Source organism: Heterodontus francisci, chromosome 8, assembly GCF_036365525.1.
Source record: "Heterodontus francisci isolate sHetFra1 chromosome 8, sHetFra1.hap1, whole genome shotgun sequence".
In the NCBI taxonomy this organism is placed as follows: Eukaryota; Metazoa; Chordata; class Chondrichthyes; order Heterodontiformes; family Heterodontidae; genus Heterodontus; species Heterodontus francisci.
Genome location: NC_090378.1, coordinates 67757851 through 67782242, shown reverse-complemented (window position 1 = coordinate 67782242; position 24392 = coordinate 67757851). Strand labels below are relative to the sequence as shown.

The following is a 24392-nucleotide window of genomic DNA, read 5'->3' as shown; positions in this document are numbered from 1 at the left end:
GTGGCGGGTAGCCATTTAGGCCAATTTAAGGACCTATTAAGGCCACTCAGCAGAAGACAACTGGAATTTTGCAGTTGGCACACGTGTCCTCCACTGAAGCCAAACACAGCCAAGGGATGGAGGTGATGGTGCCTCCACCATGAGGTGCCCTCTTGTTCTCCCTGCTAGATTGGCAACTCCCACTTCTGATGGTGGGCTTGCCGATGTATGATTGCTAGAGGACCTCCTTTAGGCCCTTCTATTGGTCCTCCAGCCTCAGGAGCCTGCCCGCCATCTTTAATCAGATAGCGACACACTGCCTGGCTACTAATTGGCCTGCTTGTTAAAAATCATGTAGGGCGTGAAGCACCGACGTGCACAGGCTGGGATCCAGAAATTCACCCAATGTCTGGGTCCCGACCCCAGAACAAAAATTCAGCCCGATTTAACTTTATTTCTTGCCCCAAAGATGCTGCCTGCCCCACTGAGTATTTCCGGCATTTTCTGTTTTTACTCCTTTTCCTTGTTAGTCCTCCTCATGATTACTTTAATTGACTTCACAGCTTTGTTAATTTCCAACATTGTTTCTAAAAAGCTTTTTATTTCATTAGGGTTAGCAGTTTTGTGAATTCTTGAGTGACAGTGAAAAGAGTACAAGTACTCATTCTTATAGTTCATAGCTAGCTTTAAAGAATTCAAAAATATGAAGAAAATATAAAATATAACTGCATTAGATGATACAAAACACAATCAAAAATACAGTTGTAGATTACATGGCTGAGATAGCAGCAGTACTCATGCAACAGTTCGGGCACCCTTGCAACCTGCCTTGCAGGGACCTGGCTAGAGAGCAGCACTCTTCATCGCGTCATAGAATGATAGAGCACAAGGGGACCATTTGGCCCATCATGCCTGTGCCAGCTCTTTGAAAGAGCTATCTGATTAGTCCCACTCCACTACTCATGACCCTTTTTCCAGTATTTATTGAATTCCCCTTTGAAATTTAATATTGAATTTGCTTCCAGCATCCTTTCAGGCAGTGCATTCCAGGTCATCATAACTCAATGCGTAAGAAAAATTCTCCTCAGCGTGCCTCTGCTTCTTTGGCAATCATCTTAAATCTGTGTCGTCTGTTTACTGGCCCTTCTGACATGTGAACAGTTTCTTCCTCGGGCCTGCTTCTTTGCTCTTCTCCCAGTCTCTCCATGTAACTGAAGTTCTGCATCCCTGGTTCCATTCTAGTAAATCTCCTCTGCACCCTCTCTAAGGCCTTGACATCCTTCTGAAAGTGAGGTGGCCAGAATTGAATACAATATTCCAGCTGGAGCCTAACCTGTGTTTTATAAAGGTTTCATATCTTCCTTGATTTAGTGCTCTGTTGTGTCAAGCAGTAGGTGGAATAATAGGGGACTGATGATAACAAAATAAGAGCAGCATGGTTTAACTGTGGGGCTTCTCGGTTCATTTCAGGTGGGGCATGAAGATGCAGTTGTATAGTGGGAGGAGGGGAATTCCAATTCTGTGGTAGAAAAACAGTTGTTAGTGGCTCAGGAGCGGCCCAAGCAATGGTCTAGAGCAGCTGTCGAGGAGCTTGTGGTTGATTCCTATATCTATCTGCAAATAAGGCATATTGTAAAGGGTGAGGGAGGGGGTTGCACAGTCGTGAACACAACCTTCATCAGTAAGTAAAGCAGCAACAGCATTCTGCAACAAGTACTGAAACTGCAAAACCGTTTTTTTATTCAAAACGCCAAGGCAGTAAAGTTGGACACCTGTGTCAGCACCACGTGAGCCTGGAGTCCTGAAAATGGCAGCCAATCCGTATCCGGTGACTTGCAGCGTGGCCTGCACGGAGCACCATATTTGGAAGGTGTTAGCGTGGGCGTGCCGTTTGTGTGCTGCAAGCATGCAAAGTGGGCAGATTGTGAAGTCACTCAGCTCCTACAGCTGATATGACACCCAATCTGCCATTTTGGACTTCACAGTCCTGTTAACACCCAGTTCAGCTGTATGAGGGACCCTGCACTAGAACTGCTTAAAGGCATTAGCATGGAATTTTCAGGTGAGGTGCCTTTGACATTCTTTTGCTGGTGCAGAGTTAGTGGAAGTCCTGTGTACTATGTTGTTGGAGTTAGACAATGGTGCTGGACTTTCCAAGCAGTTCAGTGGAGTTTGAGGGTCTGTCAGCAGAAAGTCTGCTATCATTCATGAACGCTACAGTTGCAGTCCCTCTTGGGCTGCAGCACGATTAGGAGATGGAGACAGGCAGCAGAGACGGGAAGCTGTGCGCAGAGGGAGGAGGAGGAGGAGGGCTCTCAATAGAAGGCCATACCCACCAAGGGTCTTCAGAGAGCATTTCTTCTACCTCCACCTCAACCAGGATCAGTGTCTGCAGTGGCTACGCTTCACCAAGGAGATGGTAACTGAACTGTGCCATATTCTCCAACCAGATCTGCAGCTGCACAGCAGGGCGAGGACAGGACTGCCAATAGTCATAAAGAGCAGCGTAGCCCTCAATTTCTATGTAACAAGACCCTTCCGGGCAGCAGCGGACAACATCTTGCAGTTTACCATGCATCGCTGCACACAAGGACAGGAGATTTCATAGTCTTTTCTCTAAGCAGAGAGAAGCAGGAGGAGCCAGCACATGGCTTTGCCAGGGTAATGGGATTACCAGTGGGGCAGACAGCCATCTCAACTGAGCAATTTATTGGAACCACAAAGGGTACCACTCCCTTAATATGTAGTTGGTGTGTGGCCATGCACAGAGCATTATGCCGGCGCAGCCAACATGTTTTTATCCAGTGCCAAGTACGCCATTCCCACCATATTCGAGCCACACGCACCAGAGGGTGGCTGTGAGGGCTACCGAGTGTACACGTGGCTCAAGACTCTCCTCCGCCACCTGACCACACATGGACAGTGCACAAACGAGAGCCATGCTGCTACCAGCAACATTGTGGAGCAAACCATCATCATTCTAAAACAATGGCTCTGCTGACTCGACCACTCAGGGGGAGCCCTACAATACTTGCTGGATTGCATCTCCAAATCCTTGATGGTCTGCTCCATGCTATACAACCTGGCTCTCACGAGGGCCCAGTCCTTGCCACCAGGCCTTCAGCGAGAACCTTGGCAGGGGAAAGAGGACGATGAGGAAGGGAGGAGGCATCCAGAACCCCATCTTTCTGGATGGGCTGTCCGTGATAGACAATTCCGACTCCAGTTCCCCCAAAATCATCTCCACATCATTGCAGCTCCATAATTCCCCACCTTTCTATTCCTCTGCTACAAACCATTACAGCCAATGTTCCCTCTAAGCTGCGTGGACATACGGCTGCGTGGCCACACAGCAACCCAAAAGTTCCCACACAGGCCGCACCTGAGACAGCCCCTTTAAGTTATCGTGTGTGCGCAGCTTGCAAACAAATTTAAAGGGTCCATGCACTTAAACAAATTGTCCGCACACTACAAAAGAAAGTTAGAGGGTATGTTGATCATCGCGTTCTCTTGGCCAAAATCCTGAAATAAAAGACACCACAAAAAAAATTCAAAACAACTTTATCCAAGAACACTTCCAATAATAAGTACAAAACTGAACCATTCAACATTGTGCATCCCCTTAGTACTTGTCCTGTGGGTGCCTTTGCCTCTCCTAGTGCTGCTACACAGTGCTACCCCAGCAGGTGCAGCACGGCCAGTGGAAGGCTGTTGACCTTCACTGGGGAGGACTGCAGATGGCCTTGCAGAACAACTTCGAGCAGCTCTGGGTCTTGAGGGCCCAGCTTCAGACTGTGCCACCTCAGCATGGGCAGCAGCAGTTGGGGCTGGCTGGCTGACAGGCAACAGTAAGGGTACTGGCAAAGTGACAGTGGTGGAAGGATGAATGCTATCACCCTGTGGGAGGACAGCAGGTTCCTGCATCATACAGCCACTGTCACTCTCCTGGGGCAGTGCCTCAGCATTCTGCTTGCGCACAGATTGTTGGATTGCCCCTTTGAGCACTGGTATTCGCAGCCATGACGAGAGCAGTCTGAGTCTGCATGACAGCAAGCTGTGCTTACGTAGCAGCAAGCAGAGATCTCATGACCTCAATCTGAGCTTCCACTGCAGCACTGAGACATTGGGTAGCCTCTGCCCATGCTGCAATGGAAGCTGAGACATCAGCCACAAGATGTTGGATCATTGCTGCAAGTGCTGCCATGGAGTTGGCCACCACTTCCACACCGGAAAGGATGGGCTGCAAGTTCTGTGCTAAGCCCTGTGCCATGTTGCAGTTGGTTTCCTCCTTGCTCCTTGAAAGTGACAACAGGCTCTGTGGCAGACTGAGAATGCATCAAGCATCTCTGTTTGCATTCTCATCAGCCTTCAACTGTACACTGCTCCATGAAGTCCTCATATGAGTCCTTTGCAGCAGAACTCATCTGCAATGACACCCTCTGGAAAGCTGACCCATGGATTATCCTTTCCTCCTGGCCTGACTGCAGCCCATTCATGTCTGGTGACTCACCATAAGCTGATCCCGTCTCTAGACTACCCTCTAAAGTCCTCACAGTACCAGTATCTGAGCTGATGGCTGCAAAGTCTTCTTCATCAGATTTCTGCTCTTGCTTGCAGGCTTCATGGTGATGCTGCACTGGCTGGCCAGGCTTCAGTTCTTGGATATTTGAAAACATAAATGCAGAAAGGGCAGGGTTGCTGTGAGGGGAGATAGGAGTTGGGTGGAAAGTGAGAGGTCCATGGTCACACCATCTGCAGCTTGCACCTCATGCCAGATAGCAGGATGAGGATGAAGTGGGATTTGAGAAGGTGCATAAGGCAGGAACACGCCGTTATCCTGGATGTTCTCATTGACACTGGTTGCAATGGCCTCAGACGCTGCTGGCCCTATGATTCACTGTACCGTCTCCTCCAAGGAGCTCAGGAAATGCAGGCATGCCTGTCCCTTGCCTGTTCTCTACTATTGTCTGTTATCAGCTACCATGTACTGCAAGAGAGAGAAGTGAGTGTCAGTGAGTGTCAGTGGGCAATGTGCCTGCCATAGCTGAATAACTGGAAGTATGTTGAAGCTGTGAGATGTGGGTGTGAGGCTTGCAGAACTGGTAAATGTTCGAGGATGAGATGAAGCATATGAATGTTATGGATGAGTCTAGTTTGCTAGAGATTGCTAGTAGGTGAGCGATGGGGGTGTGCTGCATTAAACAATGTTTGAGGTTGATGATAGGCTGGGTAGATGATGGCATATAAAGATGCATTTACTGCCCTTGACCACTTATGTAAGGTCATTGAACTTTTTCCAGCACTATTTTCAGGTCCTCAGGGCCACACTTCTTGGATTGACTTCCATGGCTACCTGCTCCCATTCCCTTCTCACTATGTACCTGGATTGCCTCCTGGCCCCCTCTGGAAACATGACTTCACTTTCGCTTTCCACCTCCTGGACTATGGCCTTCAATGCCACATCAGACAACCTGGGAGGCCTCTCTCTGCCCTGTTGCTCCATCGGTGCTCTTATTCCTTCTCTGAAACACTTTTTGTTACAGTTCCACCAACTGCTGCAAAAGGAATGCACCTCCCCTTTCAGAGATGCAGGCTACTTTTAAGACGTTCAGGCTAGCTGTAACTTGTGCTATCCACACACGCACCTGAAAATCCTGCTGAGCATGCAGCCAGTCAGCAGCACATTTAGCACTGGGCTGCACACTGCAGCCATGCCGATGGGCAGGTAGCACAAAATTTATGTGCTGCCTGCATCATCTTGACCAAACAAGGGGTAATCGCACCCAAAACCAAGCACTATTGAATTTTTAGCCCAAAAATGAAGACCTTTCTTGGCAATACCAACCCATCCCTTAAGACAGCCATAACACTGTAACAGCAGCTCTGGAAGCCTTGGTATCAAGTTTTTCTGGGAACAGTTTGTTCCTGAATTATACATGGAAATCTGAGTCCACAAGACTCTGATATTCATTTATGTGCAGTTTACATTGCAGTTGCAGTCAGGTGAAACGGAATTTGTCACATCCTCCTAAGCAGGCAGAGCCATGGTTTCATTTTCTCAATAAAGGTAGCATCTCTGATAAAACAGTACTCCCCAATGCAGCACTGATGTGTTTACCTGCTCAAATTATAGAGTGGGTTTTGAACCCATGACATTCCTGACTCCTGAATCAAGAATATTCCCACCTGACCCAAGCTGATATTTGACATTTTTTTCACACATTTATTGGAAGAGAAAAAAGTTTGTGTGAGAGACTTTCTGTGCACATGTTTTAAACTAATTCAGATTGCTTAGCAGCAGCAGTAGTAGCTGCTATAACATTGAAGGCCTGATTTAAATGCTAGCTACTCTTGTAGTCATAGCTAGCTCATAACTTGTAAAGGTTGGAAGGGTTTGCCATATCACTCCATTAATGCAGCAATCGACTGTGGCTTGTATACAGTTCTGAAGAAGATACAGGTAACATTTAATGACAGTATTGTTGGACAACATGCCTTTCTAATAAAACATAACCAAAATACCAAAGATGCTGGAAATCTGAAATCAGAACAAAAAATGTTGCAACGTTTAGCAAGTTAGGCTCTCTGTAGAGAGGGAAATGGAGTTAACGGCCTTGATATTTATGAAGAAGGAATGGGGGGGGGGTTGGGGGGAGGCAATTAAGCAGTCAGGAAACCCGCGTCCTGCCAAATTTAATGGCAGGGCCTGATTACCATTTTTGGAATCTGTTACTTGGTCGCAGGCAGATAGATTGAGGGAAGGCCACAGATCAGGAAGTTCATGAGGTTAGGGGAGTAGGTGGAGGAAGAACACGCAAGTGGGGCAGGGAGGACATCACGAGGCAATCAGAACACAGTTGTGGGGGGTGGGGGGGAATTGATCACTGGAGAGGTTAACAGGTTAGCAAGGGGGGCCGGAGGGATGTACTTCTGCTGCTCCTGGCCCACAAGCAGTGCTGGAAAGGCACTTAACTGTTCCTGCGGCAGTCCTCACCTTCCTTCAGCTGCCAGGTTTCCTGGGGTCCAGGAAACCCAGTCAGCCAGGGTTAAATCTGGAAGAGAGAGGAGAGATAAAATCTGAGGCACGCAGTCTTATTAAAATATTTAAATGAACGACTCGCCTCCTCAGAGTGGGGATTTTTAATTCATTCATGGAATGTGGGTATCACTGGCACTATTATTGCCCATCCCTAAGTGCCCTTGAGAAGGTGGTCACTTGCCCCCAGCCCCTCCGCGTCCCACCACGCAAAAGGTTAATACACAAGATAAGGGCTCTTGAAGTTGGGGGTAATATATTAGCATGGATGGAAGATTGGTTAATGGATAGGAAGCAGACAGTAGGGATAAATGGGTAATTTTCGAGTTGACAGCCTGTAACTTGTGGAGTGCCGCAAGGGTCAGTACCGGGGCCTCAGCTATTTACAATCTGTTTTAATGACTTAGACAAAGAGTAACGTATCTAAGTTTGCTGACGCTACAAAGCTAAGTGGCAATGTAAGCTGTGAGGAGGACAGAAAGAGGGTGCAAAGAGATATAGACATGTTAAGTGAGTGGGCACAAGGTGGCAGATGGAGTATAATATGGGGAAACGTGAGGTTATTCGCTTTGGTAGTAAGAATAGAAAAGCAGAATATTTCTTAAAAGGTGTGAAACTTTTAAATATTGATGTTCAGAGAGACAGATGTACTCATATACGGAATATAGAAAGTCAGCATACAGGTATAGCAAGCAATTGGGTAGACAAATTGCCTGTTGGTGTTTATTGCAAGGGGATTGGAGTACAAGAATAAGGAAGCCTTGCTACAAATGTATAGGTATTTGGTGAGACCACACCTGGAGTACTGTGTGCAGTTTTAGTATCCATATTTATGGAAGGATATCCTTGCATTGGAGGCATGCAGTGAAGATTCACTAGATTGGTCCCTGTGATGAGAGGGTTGTTCTGTGATGAGAGGCTGTGATAACCACCTTCAACATTCAGTCCCTCCACCACCGACACATAGTGGCAGCACTGTGTACCCATCTACAAGATGCAACTCACCAAGGCTCCTTCGACAGCACCTTCCAAACCCACAACCTCTACCACCTAGAAGGACAAGTGCAGCAGATACATGGGAACACTACCACTTGCAAGTTGCCCTCCAAACCACACATCATCCTGACTTGGAACCATATCGCCGTTCCTTCACTGTTGCTGGGTCAGAATCCTGGAACTCCCTTCCTAACAGCATTGTTGGTGTACCTACATCCCAAGGACTGCAGCGGTTCAAGAAGGCAGCTCACCACCACCTTCTCAAGGGCAATTAGGAATGGGCAATAAATGCTGGATTAGTCTACATCCCATGAACGAATAAAAAAAATTGGGCCTATACTCTCTGGAACTTAGAAGAATGAGAGATGATTTCATTGAAACATACAAGATTCTGAAGGGGCATGACAGGGTAGACACCAAGAGGTTGTTTCCCCTGGCTGGGAAATCTAGAACATGGGGGCACAGTCTCAGGATAAGGGGTCGGTCATTTAGGACTGAGATGAGGAGAAATTTCTTCACTCAGAGAGTTGTGAATATTTGGAATTGTCTACCCCAGAGGGCTGTGGATGCTCCATACTTGTGTATATTTAAGTCTGAGATAGGCAGATCTATGGTCTCCCAGGGAATCAAGGGATATAGGGAGCTGGCAGGAAACTGGTATTGAGGCAGAAGATCAGTCATGAACATATTGATTGGTGGAACAGGCTTGAGAGTCTACACCTGTTCCAATATCTTAAGATCTTATGTTTAAACCAAACATTGGCGGACTTGAGACGGGTTAGGTTTGGGTTCAAAATGTTTTAAATTTTAACGTGCCACCCCACACAAACCCATCTGTTTTTGGGGCTTAAAATTACTCTCAATGTTTCAGGTTAATGATCTTTTATTAAAACTGGAACAGCTTTTAAGCACATACAGAGCCTGGGAAAAGGGAACAGGACACAAATGAAAGGGAGATGTATGGGATAGTATGGATGATAAGAGTGATTAAATGACAGACGCAGTGACGGTGCAAGGCAAAAGGAGATGATGAGACAAGTATAGGAAGTGAAAATAGGTCCAGAGGAGAAACAAATGGTTACAACATTCAGTATTGCTCCAGTATTCCAAGAGATTTTGCAGCTTTGATGCCATAAACTTTATCAGAATTAATTGGAAAAAATGAACATGGAATCATATTTTACATTGATCAAACTGTGCCATATTGTACATTAAAAGATTTATTTTTACTTTTTTAGATAATGTCACAAATGCCACTGAGAGAACTTACTGGCTGAAGCTTGAATTCGACACTGTTTACACTGTGCACATGACTGCCACAACAGCTGCAGGAGAAGGGGCAAAGGGAGCAGAGACAGTCATCAAGCAAGGTAAGTAACTCTTTGGGGGAACTTTTAACCCCAAACAACAGGTGGGTTGGGGACAGGGGGTTAAAATGTTGATTTTGCGATCATGCCATAACCTGACTCCAATGTGCCCACTTTTTAACTGAGGCATGTTTGTATGTCTGCAACAACCTACTCACCAAAGTCAGGGTTTTTGATTGGTGCAGGCAGGTGGATAGTTATTGCTGTAATCAGCATCCTTAGGAGACGTTAATGGTGTGTTTCAAATTGAATTTAACTTGGGTTCAAATTTGACATCTCCAGCATGGGTTTCCCTGGGCTCGGGAGACTGACCAGGGAAATGGTGGCGAGACTGAGTCACAGTTCAGGTGTGTATTTAAATTTGTGGTTGTCCCATCTGAATAAAGCCTCACTTATTCCAACTGATGCCTCAGTTGCCTCTAGCAAACATTTGGCAGACAGCTCTTGTGTGGGTCCAGCTTTTTCTCAACTTTGGGGGCTTTCAAATTGATAAGTTCAGGATGAGAGATGTGTTGGATGTATTTGACAGCACATCAGAAGAGGAAGACCATCACTATCCATGGCAGTGATGACATGCTGTGGTGGGATCAGTAAGTGGACAGGAGAGAGGTCAAGGTCTGAGGAGTAACTACCCACATCACAGGGTTTAGAGACAGAGGCTCTGCGACATTGACATCTCGGAAGTGCACTGCTTTGCAGGCTGAAGTTGTCACATCAAGTGGTGGTAGACATATGCAGCCTCCTAGAAGAAAACCTACCAGACACGCTTTCCCAATGGCTGTGAATGTCACCACCGCCCTCAATTGTTTTGCTTCTGGTTCCGTCCAGGATGCTACTGGAGACATCTGAAAGGTCACACAGTCAGCTGTACATAAATGCATAGGACAGATGAATTGTTTGCCAGCACTGAGAGTTATGTAAACTTTCCCTGTGATGGCCAAGATGAGCAGGCACCTGGATTTGCATCTCTGGCTGGATTCCCATATGTACAGGGTTCCATTGACTGCACACAAGTGACAATCTGAGCACCACCACAGTGACCAGGAGGTTTTGTAAACCGCAAGGGATATTCGTCCATCAATGCCCAGCTGAAGCGCAAACACAAGAAGAGGTTGCAGTTGTTTCCCTGGGAGCTGTCACGTCATTTTATACTGCATCAGTCCAACATTCCTGACCTTTTCATTCCAGGAAGCAGACTTAAAGGCCAGCTCAAACTTGGCTCATGGCACCTGTGAGGATTTCTACCAATGAGACACAAGAGCACTCCAATGAGAGCCATATGACCACCAGGCATGTCATCGCGCAAGCCATTCAAATGTTAAAGACACACTTCAGGATAGGTGTGGAGGCACCTCTCAGTACTTGCCAATGAGGGTGTCTGCAATAATGTGTTGCATCCTGCACAACATTGTACAGAGAGGATTGCAGATGGAGGAGGACAAAGAGGCTCATCACATCTTCAGATGAACAGAATATGGAGGAAGAGGAGGATGAAGATGGGGGAACCTCTCACTGGACCAGCTGCTTACATTGCTGCACAGGATGTCAGGGATGTCCTAATATTGTGAAGGGTCGCCTAGTGTGAAACAGGAGAAATGAAATCTGCTCACACCAGCAGCACCAATCAACACCCCCACCCAAATTTTGCAGCCCCTCCACACCCACCCCAGCCTCTGGGTTTCAGAACCCCTGAGGGCCCTGCCAAAGACTGCTCCACCTGCACCTGTGCAGGGGCAGACTCAGTCACTGGGACATGAGGCAGCATCTCGAGTACTAGTTGAACAAGGCTGAACAGGCAAAAAGTAAGAGCGCTTTGAGTTCCCACTTCCATGTTCCCTTTCACCATCGTCCTTCTCCCGGACCAGCACCACATCACTCCTACCGCTCTGCTGCAGACCAGCTTGGTGCAGATCAGTGACACATTGTAAGGCCACAGACACGGTATCTGTCATCCTGTACGGTCATGTTCATGGCTTGCATGGACTCATTTCAGAGCCGTGCTTGAAGCTCCATGGAGGCAGCTTCTCTTTCCATGGCAAACATTCTCAAAATTCCCTGCACCACCAATCCATTGTCAATTGAGTTGGACTCCTCCATCCTTTTCGCTATTGTGGTGTGCGTTGCATGTCTGTCAGTACCTCGCTAAGTTGCTGATGCACCTCCAGCATTATCCCTCTCAATGATAGCCTCTGGAATTCAGCTTCTGTTCCAGCTGAATTGAACTTGGAGAGGATTGTGCCCCCCTAAGCAGACTCTCCTCAACTGTCCCTTCCACCTTGTATTTACTTTTGAGGTGTGGATCACCAGGTGAAAACTCAACTAACTGTGTAAGTGAACAGAAGAACAGAAGAAAATAAGAAATCGGAGCAGGAGTAGACCATACGGCCCCTCAAGCCTGCTCCGCCATTCAATAAGATCATGGCTGATCTTCTGCCTCAACTCCATTTTCCTGCCTGCTCTCCACTTCCCTTGATTCCCTGAGTGATCAAAAATCTGTCTATCTCAACCTTAAATATATTCAATGATAAAGCATCCATAACCCTCTGGGGTAGAGAATTCCAAATATTCACAACGCTTTGAATGAGGAAATTTCTCCTCATCTCAGTCTTAAATGATCATCCCCTTATCCTGAAGCTGTACCCCCCTTGTTTTAGATTCCCCAGCCAGGGGAAACAACCTCTCTGTATCTACCCTGTCAAGCCCCTTCAGAATTTTGTATGTTTCAGTGAGATCACCTCTCATTTTTCTAAACTCCAGAGAGTATAGGCCCAATTTCCTCAGCCTCTCATCATAGGACAATCCTCTTATCCCAGGAACCAATCTAATGAATCTTCACTGTACTGCCTCCAAGGCAAGTATATCCTTCCTTAGATAGGGAGGCCAAAATTGTGCACAGTACTCCAAGTGTGGTCTCACCAAAGCCCCACAGAATTGTAGCAAGACTTCCTTATTCTTGTATTCCAATTCCATTGCAATAAAGGCCAATGTGCCATTTGTCTTCCTAATTGCTTGCTGTACCTGTATGCTAACTTTTTGTGTTCCTTGTATGAGTACACTCATGTCTCTCTTGAACGTGAATATGTTTCATGCCTTTTAAAAAATATTCTGCTTTTCTATTCATACTACCCAAGTGAATAACCTCGCACTTTTCCACATTATACTCCATCTGCCACTTACTTAACCTGCCTGTATCTTTTTGCAGCCTCCTTGTGTCCTCCTCACAGCTCACATTCCCACCTAGCTTTGTATCATCAGCAAACTTAGATACATTACTATTGGTCTCTTCATCTAAGTCATTAATATAGATTCTAAATAGCTGAGGCCCCAGCACTGATCCTTGCAGCACTCCACTAGTCACAGCCTGCCAACTTGAAAATGCCCCTTTATTCCTTCTGTTTGCTTCCTATCCGTTAACCAATCCTCTACTCGTGCTAATATATTACGCCAACTCTATAAGCCCTTATCTTGTGTATTAACCTTTTATATGGCAACTTGTCGAATGCCTTTTGAAAATCCCAGTATACTACATCGACTGGTTCCCGTTTTCTACCCTACTAGTTACTTCCTCAAAAAACTTGAATCAATTTGTCAAACACAAGTTCCCTTTTGTAAAACTATGTTGACTTTGATCTTACTATGATTTTCTAAGTGCATTGTTAAGACTTCCTTAATAATAGATTGCAGCATTTTCCCGATGACTGATGTCAGGCTAACTGGCCTGTAATTCCCTGTTTACTGTCTCCTTCCTTTCTGTGTCTTACTGCTATGAAAATAGTGTTGCTTGAAAATGTTATACATTTTTTAAAGTTGAACAGAAGAAAGTCTTTAATATTTGGTCTCCAGTTTTAATCTGCTGCCAGTAACACAGAAGTGATCCTGGTAGCTACACCTGGATTGTACCTGCCTTGGAACTCCATTACTGACTTGCAAGATCAGGGAAGGTATTCAGAAGCTAAAAAAAAAGCCCCAGCTAAAGACACTGGAAACACTGACTGAAGCTAGCTGGCCAATAGGAGATACTGAGTCCTCTTCCAGCAGAACAAGGTCAGCAAGAATTGGAGTGATGGCCAAGCAGCTCTTAGTGTGTGACAGCATGTGGACAATGGAGTTTTGAATAATTGAGGATGGAGTTTAGAAGCTAGAGGTGACAGAGGTGTGAAAAGGGGTTTCAGTGTAGTGGGGTAAAGTAGGGACACAGGCAAACAATGCTTTTTAATTTGCTCTTGTGATGTGGAAAAGCCTGGCCAGGTCACATTTATTCCTATCTATAAGTAGACTTGGCAAGTTGCTGTTGTATCCCTGTGGGTAGTACATAGTGCGGCAGTCATGAAGGGAGTGTATATTGGGTTCAATGGCTGGAATATCAATCAAGCAGACAGTTTATTCCTGAATAGTGTCAAGCTTCATTAATGTTGTTGTGACTGCACTGTTGTCAAGAGCAGCTACCCGTAACTTTCTTCTGGCATTCGGCTCTTGAGTCCATGTCTGAATTAAGGTTTTGACAAGAGCAGGAGCCAAAGCCTGTCACTCTAGAATTGGCCTTTATAGCCACTCCAGGCGCTGCTTCACAAACCACTGACCACCTCCAGGCGCGTATCCATTGTCTCTCAAGATAAGGAGGCCCAAAAGAAGAAGAAGAAAGAAGAAGAAGAAGAAGGAGCCAAAGTGGTCTGGCAGAAACTGAACTGAATATTGGCAATAAGGTTAATTGGCAATAGATATGCTTGATAGCACTATTGATTACTTCTTCCATCACTTTGCTGCTGATCCATAAGAGAGCGATATGATCAAGAATAGAATTTGTTATGTGAATAGGACATAACTGGGCAATTTTTAATATTATTGGGGAAATGACAGTGATGCTTTTGCTCCCCATGGGGCCTTTGTTCACCCACAGCATTTGACATAACTGATTGCTTTGTTTGGAAAGCTTATGTGGGCATTGCTCCTCTTTCAAGTGCTGGTAGCAGCCTCTGCTGATGTAATGTGTGTGGGGGTCCTGGCAGATTAGTACCATGAGCCTGGAGTAAACTTTACCAAACTAGCCTGTATTTGTTGCCCCTACGCTTTTGCCAAGAATTAAAGATAGAGGGGAATTCCCAATGATACCTCCAATGTGATCTGTCTGAAAAGTGTGTGTGGTATTGGAGGGAGGGGTTTGGTGACTGTTAATCCCTCAGCAGATGATAGAAAGTCCGATGACATAATAGGCAGCAACAGCAAATTTTTAAAAAAAGTGTCAAGATGTTGTTATGAAACTACTCTTACAGCATCGAAATTGAATGTCACCTCCTTAAACTTACTTTAACTTTCAAAGTTGTACCCAACAATCCTGGACTGCACTTTTAAACGTTTGCAATCAGCATAAATGAGGTGGAAAGGGCTTGAAAGTTGCATCTATGAGGAAAGATTGATTGGCTAGGGTTGTTTTCCTTAGAACAGGGGAGGCTGAAGGGTGACTTAATTGAGGTGTATAAAATTATGAGGGCCTAGATAGAGTAGACAGGAAGGACCTGTTTCCCTAGCAGAGAGGACAATTACCAGGAGGCACAAATTTATGGTGATTGGTAGAAGGACTAGAGGGGCCATGAGGAAAAGCTTTTTCACCCAGAGGGTGATGGGTGAATGGAATTCACTGCCGGATTGGTGGTGAAGGCAGAAACCCTCAACTCATTTAAAAGGTACCTGGACCTGCACCTGAAGTGCTGTAACCTGCAAGGCTATGGACCAGGTGCTGGAAGGTGGGATTAGATTTGGTGTCTTTTTTTCAGCCACTGCAGACATGATGGGCTGAATGGCCTGTTTCTGTGCCGTAACTTTTCTATGCTTCTATGGAAGATTTGGAAAATGGGGCATAAGAGTTCATCATGGCATTACTGCCTCATCTGCATATACCCACTCCAAAATGAGTTGCCATCAATTCACAGGACTGCAGTCCTCTCCTGAACCCAAAGTTTTGCATTGTAGTACTGCAGATAAAATCCAAACTAGCAAGCTGAAATTTTAAGTTATCAAAGATAAGAAGATAAAATAAAAATACTGGAAAATCTAAACGAAATACAAACAGCAATGGAAATGCACAATGAGTCGATCAACATCTGAAAGAGAAAAGTATTATGACGTTTTAGTTGTAGCTCTGAAGAAGACTCTCACTTACTATCTTAACTTGTCTTCCACTTTTAAATGCTGAAAGACCCACTGTGTGTTTCCAACATTTGCTGTTGTTGTCTTTATGTCTCTTTAATGGTACTGAAATTAATCTTGTGATCGTTGATCGTTTTATGACACATATTTATTTTTAAATAATGATATCTATGGAGCATGAAAATTATTCTTTATTTTTGACTGATTTCTTCATTATTGGAAATTTTAGATCATTACAGCATTGCTCTTCCACTACAGCTAAGCCTGGGAATATCCATTCCATTGGCCTTCCTTTTAACTCTGACATTTGCAAAATCAGTCAGACAAAGGTGAGTTACTTGCTTTCGTCAAACAGAATCTTTAACTCGAATAAAGTATTAAAAGGAAAATTGCTTTGTTTAGAAAATATTTCCTTCTAGCCCAAATGATAAAGGCTTTGTCCAAGCTGAAATGGAGCCACATAGACCAAGAAGGTTAAAGACACCATTCTCAATTGGCGTTGAGTTAGTTGATCTCAGCTGGGATGGTGGTACAACTGCTCAGCTGAGCTTCAAATCCAAAATCCTAACTCTGCCCGAGAACACATATTTCTACTCTGTAAAATTGCCCTCCTCCATCCCTATCCTGCACTTACTGCTAATGAAACCTGGGGAGGAGGGGTGTAACTTTAACCTCACTCAGCTGGCAGGAAACTAATGAAATTGGATTGGTTTCACAACTCGCTTGATTTTAATTTTCATTGGCTTCAATCCAATCTCAAATATTTCCTGCAAGGTGTGCGAGTTTAATGTCCCCTCCTCCCCCCTTCTCCCCCACCCCCATTTTTGTTACTTCCAGAATCTTTGCCAATCTCTCAAGGTTCCACCCTTGTGGGATCAGCTATGATGGTCGTCAGCAGAATAGCCAACATTTATTTTCTAGGCTTGCCGTTCAGAATAACCACTCAGGCAAGGAAACAGAGTTCGCCCAGCACCCATGGAACCTAAATAAAAGCAAAATACTGCAGATGGTGGAAATCTGAAATAAAAACAAGAAATTCTGGAAATACTCAGTAGGTCTGGCAGCATCTGCGGAGAGAGAAACAGAGTTAATGTTTCAGGTCGGTGATCTTTCATCAGAACAATCCATGGAACTTACCTCATCAAGGGTTCGCACATTAAAGAGGGGAAAGGAGGGAGAAAATTGGAGGGGAAACACCAAATTTCATGTTAAACATCATTAATTTAATAAAGCAAAAATATCTCCCTACATTCTCCTTTTGCACACGTAAAAATATAATTGGCACTGCAGGCACAGCAAAGGCCCACAAGGGACTTCAATAACATCTCTCTGACACACAATCTAAAAAAATTCACAGATCTGACATCAGTAATTAGAGAATACACAGCATTGAACTATAAACACATTTAGCATTGTAACTGAAAATAATTTATACAAAAAAACATTTGTTTGTTTTCAAACTAAAAGAGGAAGTTTACCCCTGAAAAAGTTAAAATGTGCTACATTTGCCTATAGTTACAAATTACATAGAAGAATTAAGTCAATGGATGATTATTCCAAATACCTAGCTCTGACTATTCTATAATTGTTTTACTGTATTTTCCTGAACATCACTACAATTCATGAAAGCCCAGAAGAATGAAATGTGCCATCTTAAATGTTTCTGTTTGTTTATTGTGGGTTTTCTTACTAACATGCAAAAAGCACTCCAACAGGAAATTCAACAGGAAACAGGAAATTCAAAAAGTGACATAGTAACAATGAGAAGTAGCAGTTCTGGACTTATTTTTTGGTGAACTTTTTCTTCACCAAGGTGAGGGATGTTAGTAGAAATGGAAACTTTCCCTATTTCAGACACTCCATGGCTGCATCAAGCACTCACTGGTGCCTAGATACAGAGTAAAGGTCCTTTTACTCTGAGTCTCAGAACATCCATAGTGCACCAGTGTGACAGTGCCATTGCCCATACATCATGGGCAGGATATTCCCGCAGGCTTCGGGACCCCGACGTCAGGACCAAATGGGGATCCCAAGCCTGCACTTGCCAGGAGCCAGACTGGGGCACCTAATTGGCCACCTCTGCACTCGCCATCTGGATGATGAGCGGGCTCCTAATGTTTCTGGCCCAATCAAGAGCCGGCAGCTCCAGAGCCTCATCAGCCCCTCTGAGAGAGGTGGTCAGTGCTGGGACAGGTGGGAGACTGGAAGCGCCCTCCGAGCCATCAAAATAAATAATTATTGAAGGGGGAAGGCAGTAGGGCCTCCAATTGGAGGAGAACCCCCTCCACTTGGATCGTTGGAGCCGCAGGAGCAACCTTAATGCCCACGGTCCCTCTTTGGGGGATGGAGCCTCTGACTCCAATGATCCCCAAACCTGCGGCATGGAGGCCAGCTCCCTTAAGCTGGTGGCTCCCTACATGGCAGGGCTCTGCTCCTCGCTGGCAAAGTGTTGGAGGGCTCTCTAAATCACCCTATTTGTGGCATTAATTATTTAAATTGACTGGCTGCCTGCCGCCTTGCAGCCGGTAGCCAATCCACATTCCTGCCCACCTCTGGGAAACTTCCCCAGCGGCAGGAATGTATCGGGGAGCCTGTTATTTTCCTGGCCTCCCCGCCAACCACCCTGGTGCTGGGAAAATTCTACCCCACATGTCTGATATTGCCAGTTAGGCTTAGAGTCACTTCAGATGAAGGGCTTTACCTACATCACTAACCTTTCTTTTTCTTTGACACACTTGATTAACCTGTTTTATTTCAGACATCCAGCATTCTTTTTTTTCCTTTTTATTTCAACTATCACTCCACAGAAGACATAAGATTGCAGACAACAGACAAAGAAACTTTTAAACTCATCAGTATGACTTGATTTGAAGCCATCCCCAGAGAAAGCAGGCCAGCACCTAATCCACTGAACCTTTTTACTGAATTTACACCAGAGAAAATGTTATCAGCCCACTGCAGTGCAGGGTAGTCCTGGAACAGTGCACTGCTGTGCTTGGATGCTTGGCTAAATGAAAATTGTACTGGCTGAAATATCTTTAAAACCCCAGTATATACTACACATATTCTACTATTTCATTGGTACCAATTGACACCAAATTAGAGTCATAGAGTAATTTACAGAACAGAAGGAGGCCATTTGGCCCATTGAGTCCATGCCAGCTCTCCTCAGAGCTATGCAGCCAGTGCTACTCCGCCCGCCCCCCCCCCCTCCCCCACCCTCCTCGATCCCCATAGTCCTGCAAGTCTATTTCTCTCAGGTGATCATCCAACTTCCTCTTGATGTCATTGATCATCTCCACTTCCACCACCCTTGTGTGCAGCAAATTCCAGGTCATTACCACCCACTGTGTAAAAACGTTCTTCCTCATATTCCCCCTGCATCTTTTGCCCAATATTTTCAATCTGTATGCCCAAGTCCTAGTACTATTTGTTAATGGCAACAGTTTTCCCTTGTCTAACTTACCTAAGCCTGTCATAATCTTGTACACTTCTATTAAATCTCCCATCAGTCTTCTTTGTTCTACCTTTTACAACCTAACCTTGTAACTAAAATCCTCCATCCCTGGAACCATTCTGATAAATCTCCTGTGCACCCACTCAAGGACTCTCACATCCTTCCTGAAGTGTGGTGACAGAACTGGATGCAATCGTCCAGCTAGGGCCAAACCTGAGCTCTATAAAGGTTCAGCATAACTTCCCTGCTTTCATACTGAATGCCTCTTTTAAGAAGCCCAAGATCCCATATGCTTTACTAACCACTATCTCAATATGTCCTGCCACCTTCAAAGAACTATGCACATGCACCCCCAGGTCCCTCTGTTCCTGCACACTCTTTAAAGCTGTGCCATTAAGTATATATTGCTTCTTCCTATTCCTCACACTTGTCAGTATGAAATTCCATCTGCCACCTCTCTGCCCATTTTCTGCTCGCCGATCTATGTGTTGTTGCAGGCAGTTCATATCATCCTCACCATTTGCCACACCTCCAAGTTTGGTGTCGTCATCAAATTTTGAGATACTACTGTGTATTCCAAGATCCACGTCATTTATATATAGCAAAAAATGCAGTGGTCCCATTGACCCTTGGGGAACACCACTGTCTACCATCCTCCAGTCTGAAACACAACCATTTACTACAACTTGCTGTTTTCTGTCCTTAAGCCAATTCTTTATCCAATTGGACACTGACCTCAATTTTCTTAACCAGCCTTTTATGTGGTACTTTATCAAATGCTTTCTTAAAATCCATATAAACATCCACTGCATTCCCTTCATCAACCTTCTCTATGACTTCAAAAAATTCAATTCGATTAGTCAAACATGATCTGCCATTTACAAATCCATGCTGGCTATCCTTAAGTAACTCAAACCTCTCTAAGTGTCCATTGATACTTTCCCTGATTATTGTTTCTAAAACCTTACCCACCACTGATGTTAAACTAACTGGCCTGTAGTTGCTAGGACTGTCCTTACACCCTTTCTTGAATAAGGGTGTTGCATTTGCCACTTCCCAATCCTCTGGCACCTCCCCCATATGGCAAGCCCTTCCGTTATCTCCAACCCACTTTCTTTAGCAACCTGGGATGCAAGCCATCCAGACCAAGTGACTTATCCACCCTAAGCATGGCCATTTTTTAGTACCTCCCCCACTCAATTTTTATCCTATCCATGCCTCTACTCTCTCTCCTTCTACTAATATTTTGTCAGCCTCCATTTCCTCAGTGAATACTGATACAAAGTACTCATTAAGTAAATCAGCCTTGCCCTGTGCCTCTAAGCATATATTACCCTCTCTGTCCCGAATAGGTCCCACTTCTCCTCTTACTACCCACTTACTATTTACATGCCAGTAGAAGATCTTTGGGTTCCCTTTTATGTTGACTGCCATTCTATTTTCATATTCTCTCTTTGCCAGTCTTATTTTCCGCCTCATCACCCCTCTCAACTTATCGTATATGGCCTTGTTCTCACTTGATGAGTTCACCTGAAATGCACCATACACCCTCTTTATTTGTTTCATCATCATCCCCATCTCCCTCGTCAACCAAGGAGCCCTGTTCTTGGTTCTCCTAACTTTTACCCTTATTGGAATGCTCCTAGCCTGTACCCAAAGCATCTCTCTTTAAAGATAACCCATTGTTCCGATAGAGCTCTTCCTGCCAATCTTTGCTTCCATTCTACCCTGGCGAGATCCCTTCTCATCGCATTGAAATTAGCCCTCTTCCAATTTAGACATTCTACCTTATTTTATTCCTCGCTTTTCATGCATTACTAGTCTAAACCTTATGATACAATGATCACTCCTACCCACAGACACTTCGTCCACTTGGCCCACCTCATTTCCCAGCACCAGATCCAGCAATGCCTCTTTTCTAATTAGGTTGAGAACACACTGATCAAGGAAGTTCTCCTGAACAACTTTTAGAAATTCCACCCCCCCCCCCCCACTTACCCTTTACTCTAATTACCCAAATATCAATTGAGATAATTTTAAAGTCCCCCGCTATCACCACTCTATAGTTCTTGCACACCTCTGTAGATTTCCCTGCAGATTTGCTCCTCTATCGCTCTCACATGATTTGGAGGCCTATAGAATATCCTAGCAAATTATCTGTCTCATTCAGAGAAAACACAGGCTGTTTGCTGCAGGGCATGGAAAGCATCACCCTGTGCAGTATCGATTGTTCTTCCAACTGGTGAGGTTAGAGTGTTGGTGCGTTGTTGGAGCAGTGTCAAGGGAACTGTGTAATGGATCTACCTGTACTACCTTGGAATTGAGGTCACTTGATGGTGACAGTGGGTGCCAGAAATAGGGATTGTTCCGTTCTCTAGCACTGACATCCCTCACTTTCATGTACACACACATTTCATGGGGATAATCTTACTATCAAGGAGACATGATTGTAACTCAAGGTCATTTGTGGTGATAGCCTCATAACCACTCAAAAAGATCTACACTGATCGTACTCCCATTTAAAATTAATTGCAGCTGAAATTTTTCTCAGTTTTTTCTTTACTTTCCTGAAGGTGATGATTCATACCATGTGGTATAGTTCTACAGGATCCTTTAAGTACCTTGACCAAACAGTTATTTTGCATATTTGAATCTAAACAGTATAGGACTGATTTTCCACCCAATGTCAGGTGGATCTGGACAGGACAAGACAAAGAGTTCACCATGGCCCACCACCTGGAGTTTCTGACAGCAGTGACAGCAGGTGTTGAATGCCTGCTCCAAATATGGCCAGCTATATTCAAATGAACCATTAATGATAGGAAAATATCATACAAAGTATTTCCTGTCATTAACGCTGTGGCAACACTGGAGGCTAAGAATGCAAGTGCGTTTCTGACATGGGTGAGATATTAACTCACTCAAAACCCGTTCACTCACACCGAGTTAAAATTAGCCTCATAGTGCCTTGAAGTGAGTGGAAGGGGAATTTAAAATTTAATTCACCCCAAAAGAATGTAATCAATCACAGGACAATCAACTTTTTTCATTTCTTCTGCCCAGCAATAATAATTTTTTCCTTCAGCTGTCCTGGAGACTGATATCTGCAGCAATTTCCCTTCCTTTCGCTATCCAGAGGGGAGCTCCTCGATCCAAGCAGGAAGGCCTTCTAAATTATTTAAATGAGGTTGACCCTGAAAATTGGCTGGGATTAGTGGCCCACTCCACTGAAGTTGCATCAGGTTTCTACCCCAGCAGAGAGTCCCATATACCTTAGTGTCAAACTAAATGAGGATAGTTTCAAGTTCAGTGGTGATGCCATGTACCGTTGAATAGTATGTGAACACTAGGGGCAGGATTTTTAGGTCCCATTAGGGGCAGGAACGGAGGCAGGCAGGCACTAAAAATAGCAATGCCAGTCGGCATGCTGGTTTCACGTTGCCATTCCAGCTGCCAGCGATTTTCCTCAGATAGGGGGAAGGCAGGCACTGGAAACCAGCCCAATTTGGAAATGAGGCCAATTAATCCAGCTAACAAGCTCATTGTCTGCTCAGTCAGGGCCAGTTTGGAATTTTGGTGGGAGCACACGGGTTGTATGCTGGATCAGGGCCAGACCAGGTACATGGAGGCAGCATCAGAGCGGGGAGCCAGTCATGGCTGCACCATAATATTAAGTGGGCCCATAAAAGGGATCACAGCTGAGAGGGGCACTCAGCCATTGGCACACAGATGACATCAGGTTTGAAAAGGTTGCAGGGAGTGTGGCCTGTATGCGCTCGGGCAGTGCAGGTGGTCATGCCACTCCTGGCATTGCGAGGGCACAGGAGGAGAGAGTGAGCCTTCGAGACACTATTGGGAGTCCAGCTGAGTGCAAGGAAGGCAACAGCTAGTAATGGGAGCACGATTCTCAGATATTGGGTCCAGTGGCTATGGGCCCTGACAACATTCCAGCAATAATACTGAAGACTTGTGTTCCACAACTAGCCGCGCCCCTAGCTAAGCTGTTCCAGTACAGCTACAACATTGGCATTTACCCAGCAATGTGGAAAATTGCCCAAGTATGTCCTGTACGCAAAATGCTGGACAAATCCAACCCAGTCAATTACTGCCCTATCAGTCTACTCCTGATCATCAGCAAAGTGATGGAAGGAGTTGTCGACAGTGCTATCAAGTGGCACTTGTTCAGCAATAAACTGCTCACTAATGCTCAGTTTGGGTTCCGCCAGGGCCACTCAGCTCCTGACCGCATCACAGCCTTAGTCCAAACATGGACAAAAGAGCTGAACTCCAGAGGTGAGGTGAGAGTGACAGCCCTTGACATCAAGGCAGCATTTGACCGAGTATGGCATCAAGGAGCCCGAGCAAAACTGGAGTCAATGGGAATTGGGGGAAAATTCTTCACTGGTTGGAGTCATACCTAGTGCAAAGGAAGATGTTTGTGGTTGTTGGAGGTCAATCATCTCAGTCCCAGGGCATCACTGCAGGAGTTCTCAGGGTAGTGTCCTGGGCCCAACCATCTTCAGCTGCTTCATCAATGACCTCCCTCCATCATAACATCAGAAGTGGGGATGTTCGCTGATGATTGCACAATGTTCAGCATCATTCACGACTCCTCAGATACTGAAGCAGTCGTGTCCATATGCAGCGCGACCTGGACAACATCCAGGCTTGGGCTGATATGTGGCAAGTAACATTCCCACCACACAAGTGCCAGGCAATGATCGTCTCAAACAAGAGAGAATATATCCATCTCCCCTTGATGTTCAATGCATTATCATCACTGAATCCCCCACCATCAACTTCCTGGGAGGTCACCATTGACCAGAAATTGAACTGGACCAGCCACATAAATGCTGTGGCTATAAGAGCAGTTCAGAGGCTGGGAATTCTGCGGCGGGTAGCTCATTTCCTAACTCCCCATCTACAAGACACAATTCAGGAGTGTGATGGAATACTCTCCACTTGCCTGGATGGGTGCAGCTCCAACAACACTCAAGAAGCACAACACCATCCAGGATAAAGCAGCCAGCTTGATTGGCACCCCATCCACCACCTTCAACATTCACTCCCTCCACCACCGACACACAGTGGCAGCACCGTGTATGATCTACAAGATGCACTGCAGCAACTCACCAAGGCTCCTTCAACAGCACCTTCCAAACCCGCGACCTCTACCACCTAGAAGGACAAGGGCAGTAGATGCATGGGAACACCACCAGCTGCAAGTTCCCCTCCAAGCCACAAACCATCCTGACTTGGAATCTCTATTGCCGTTCCTTCACTGTCACTTGGTCAAAATCCTGGAACTCCCTTCCTAACAGCACTGTGGATGTACCAACACCCCAAGGACTGCAGTGATTCAAGAATGCAACTCACCACCACCTTCTCAAGGGTAATTAGGGATGGGCAATAA

At 45.2% G+C, this 24392-nt stretch overlaps 1 protein-coding gene across 2 annotated transcripts in view; it reads left to right on the top strand.

Annotated features, from left to right (window-relative positions):
• Positions 1–24392, top strand: part of LOC137372543 (interleukin-12 receptor subunit beta-2-like) — a 124516-nt gene that overhangs the window by 83606 nt on the left and 16518 nt on the right. For both annotated transcript variants that reach the window (XM_068036444.1, XM_068036445.1), the window contains 2 exons: positions 9250–9381; positions 15752–15851. In XM_068036444.1, the coding sequence (XP_067892545.1) occupies positions 9250–9381; positions 15752–15851 (232 nt within the window). The remainder of the gene's footprint in view (positions 1–9249; positions 9382–15751; positions 15852–24392) is intronic.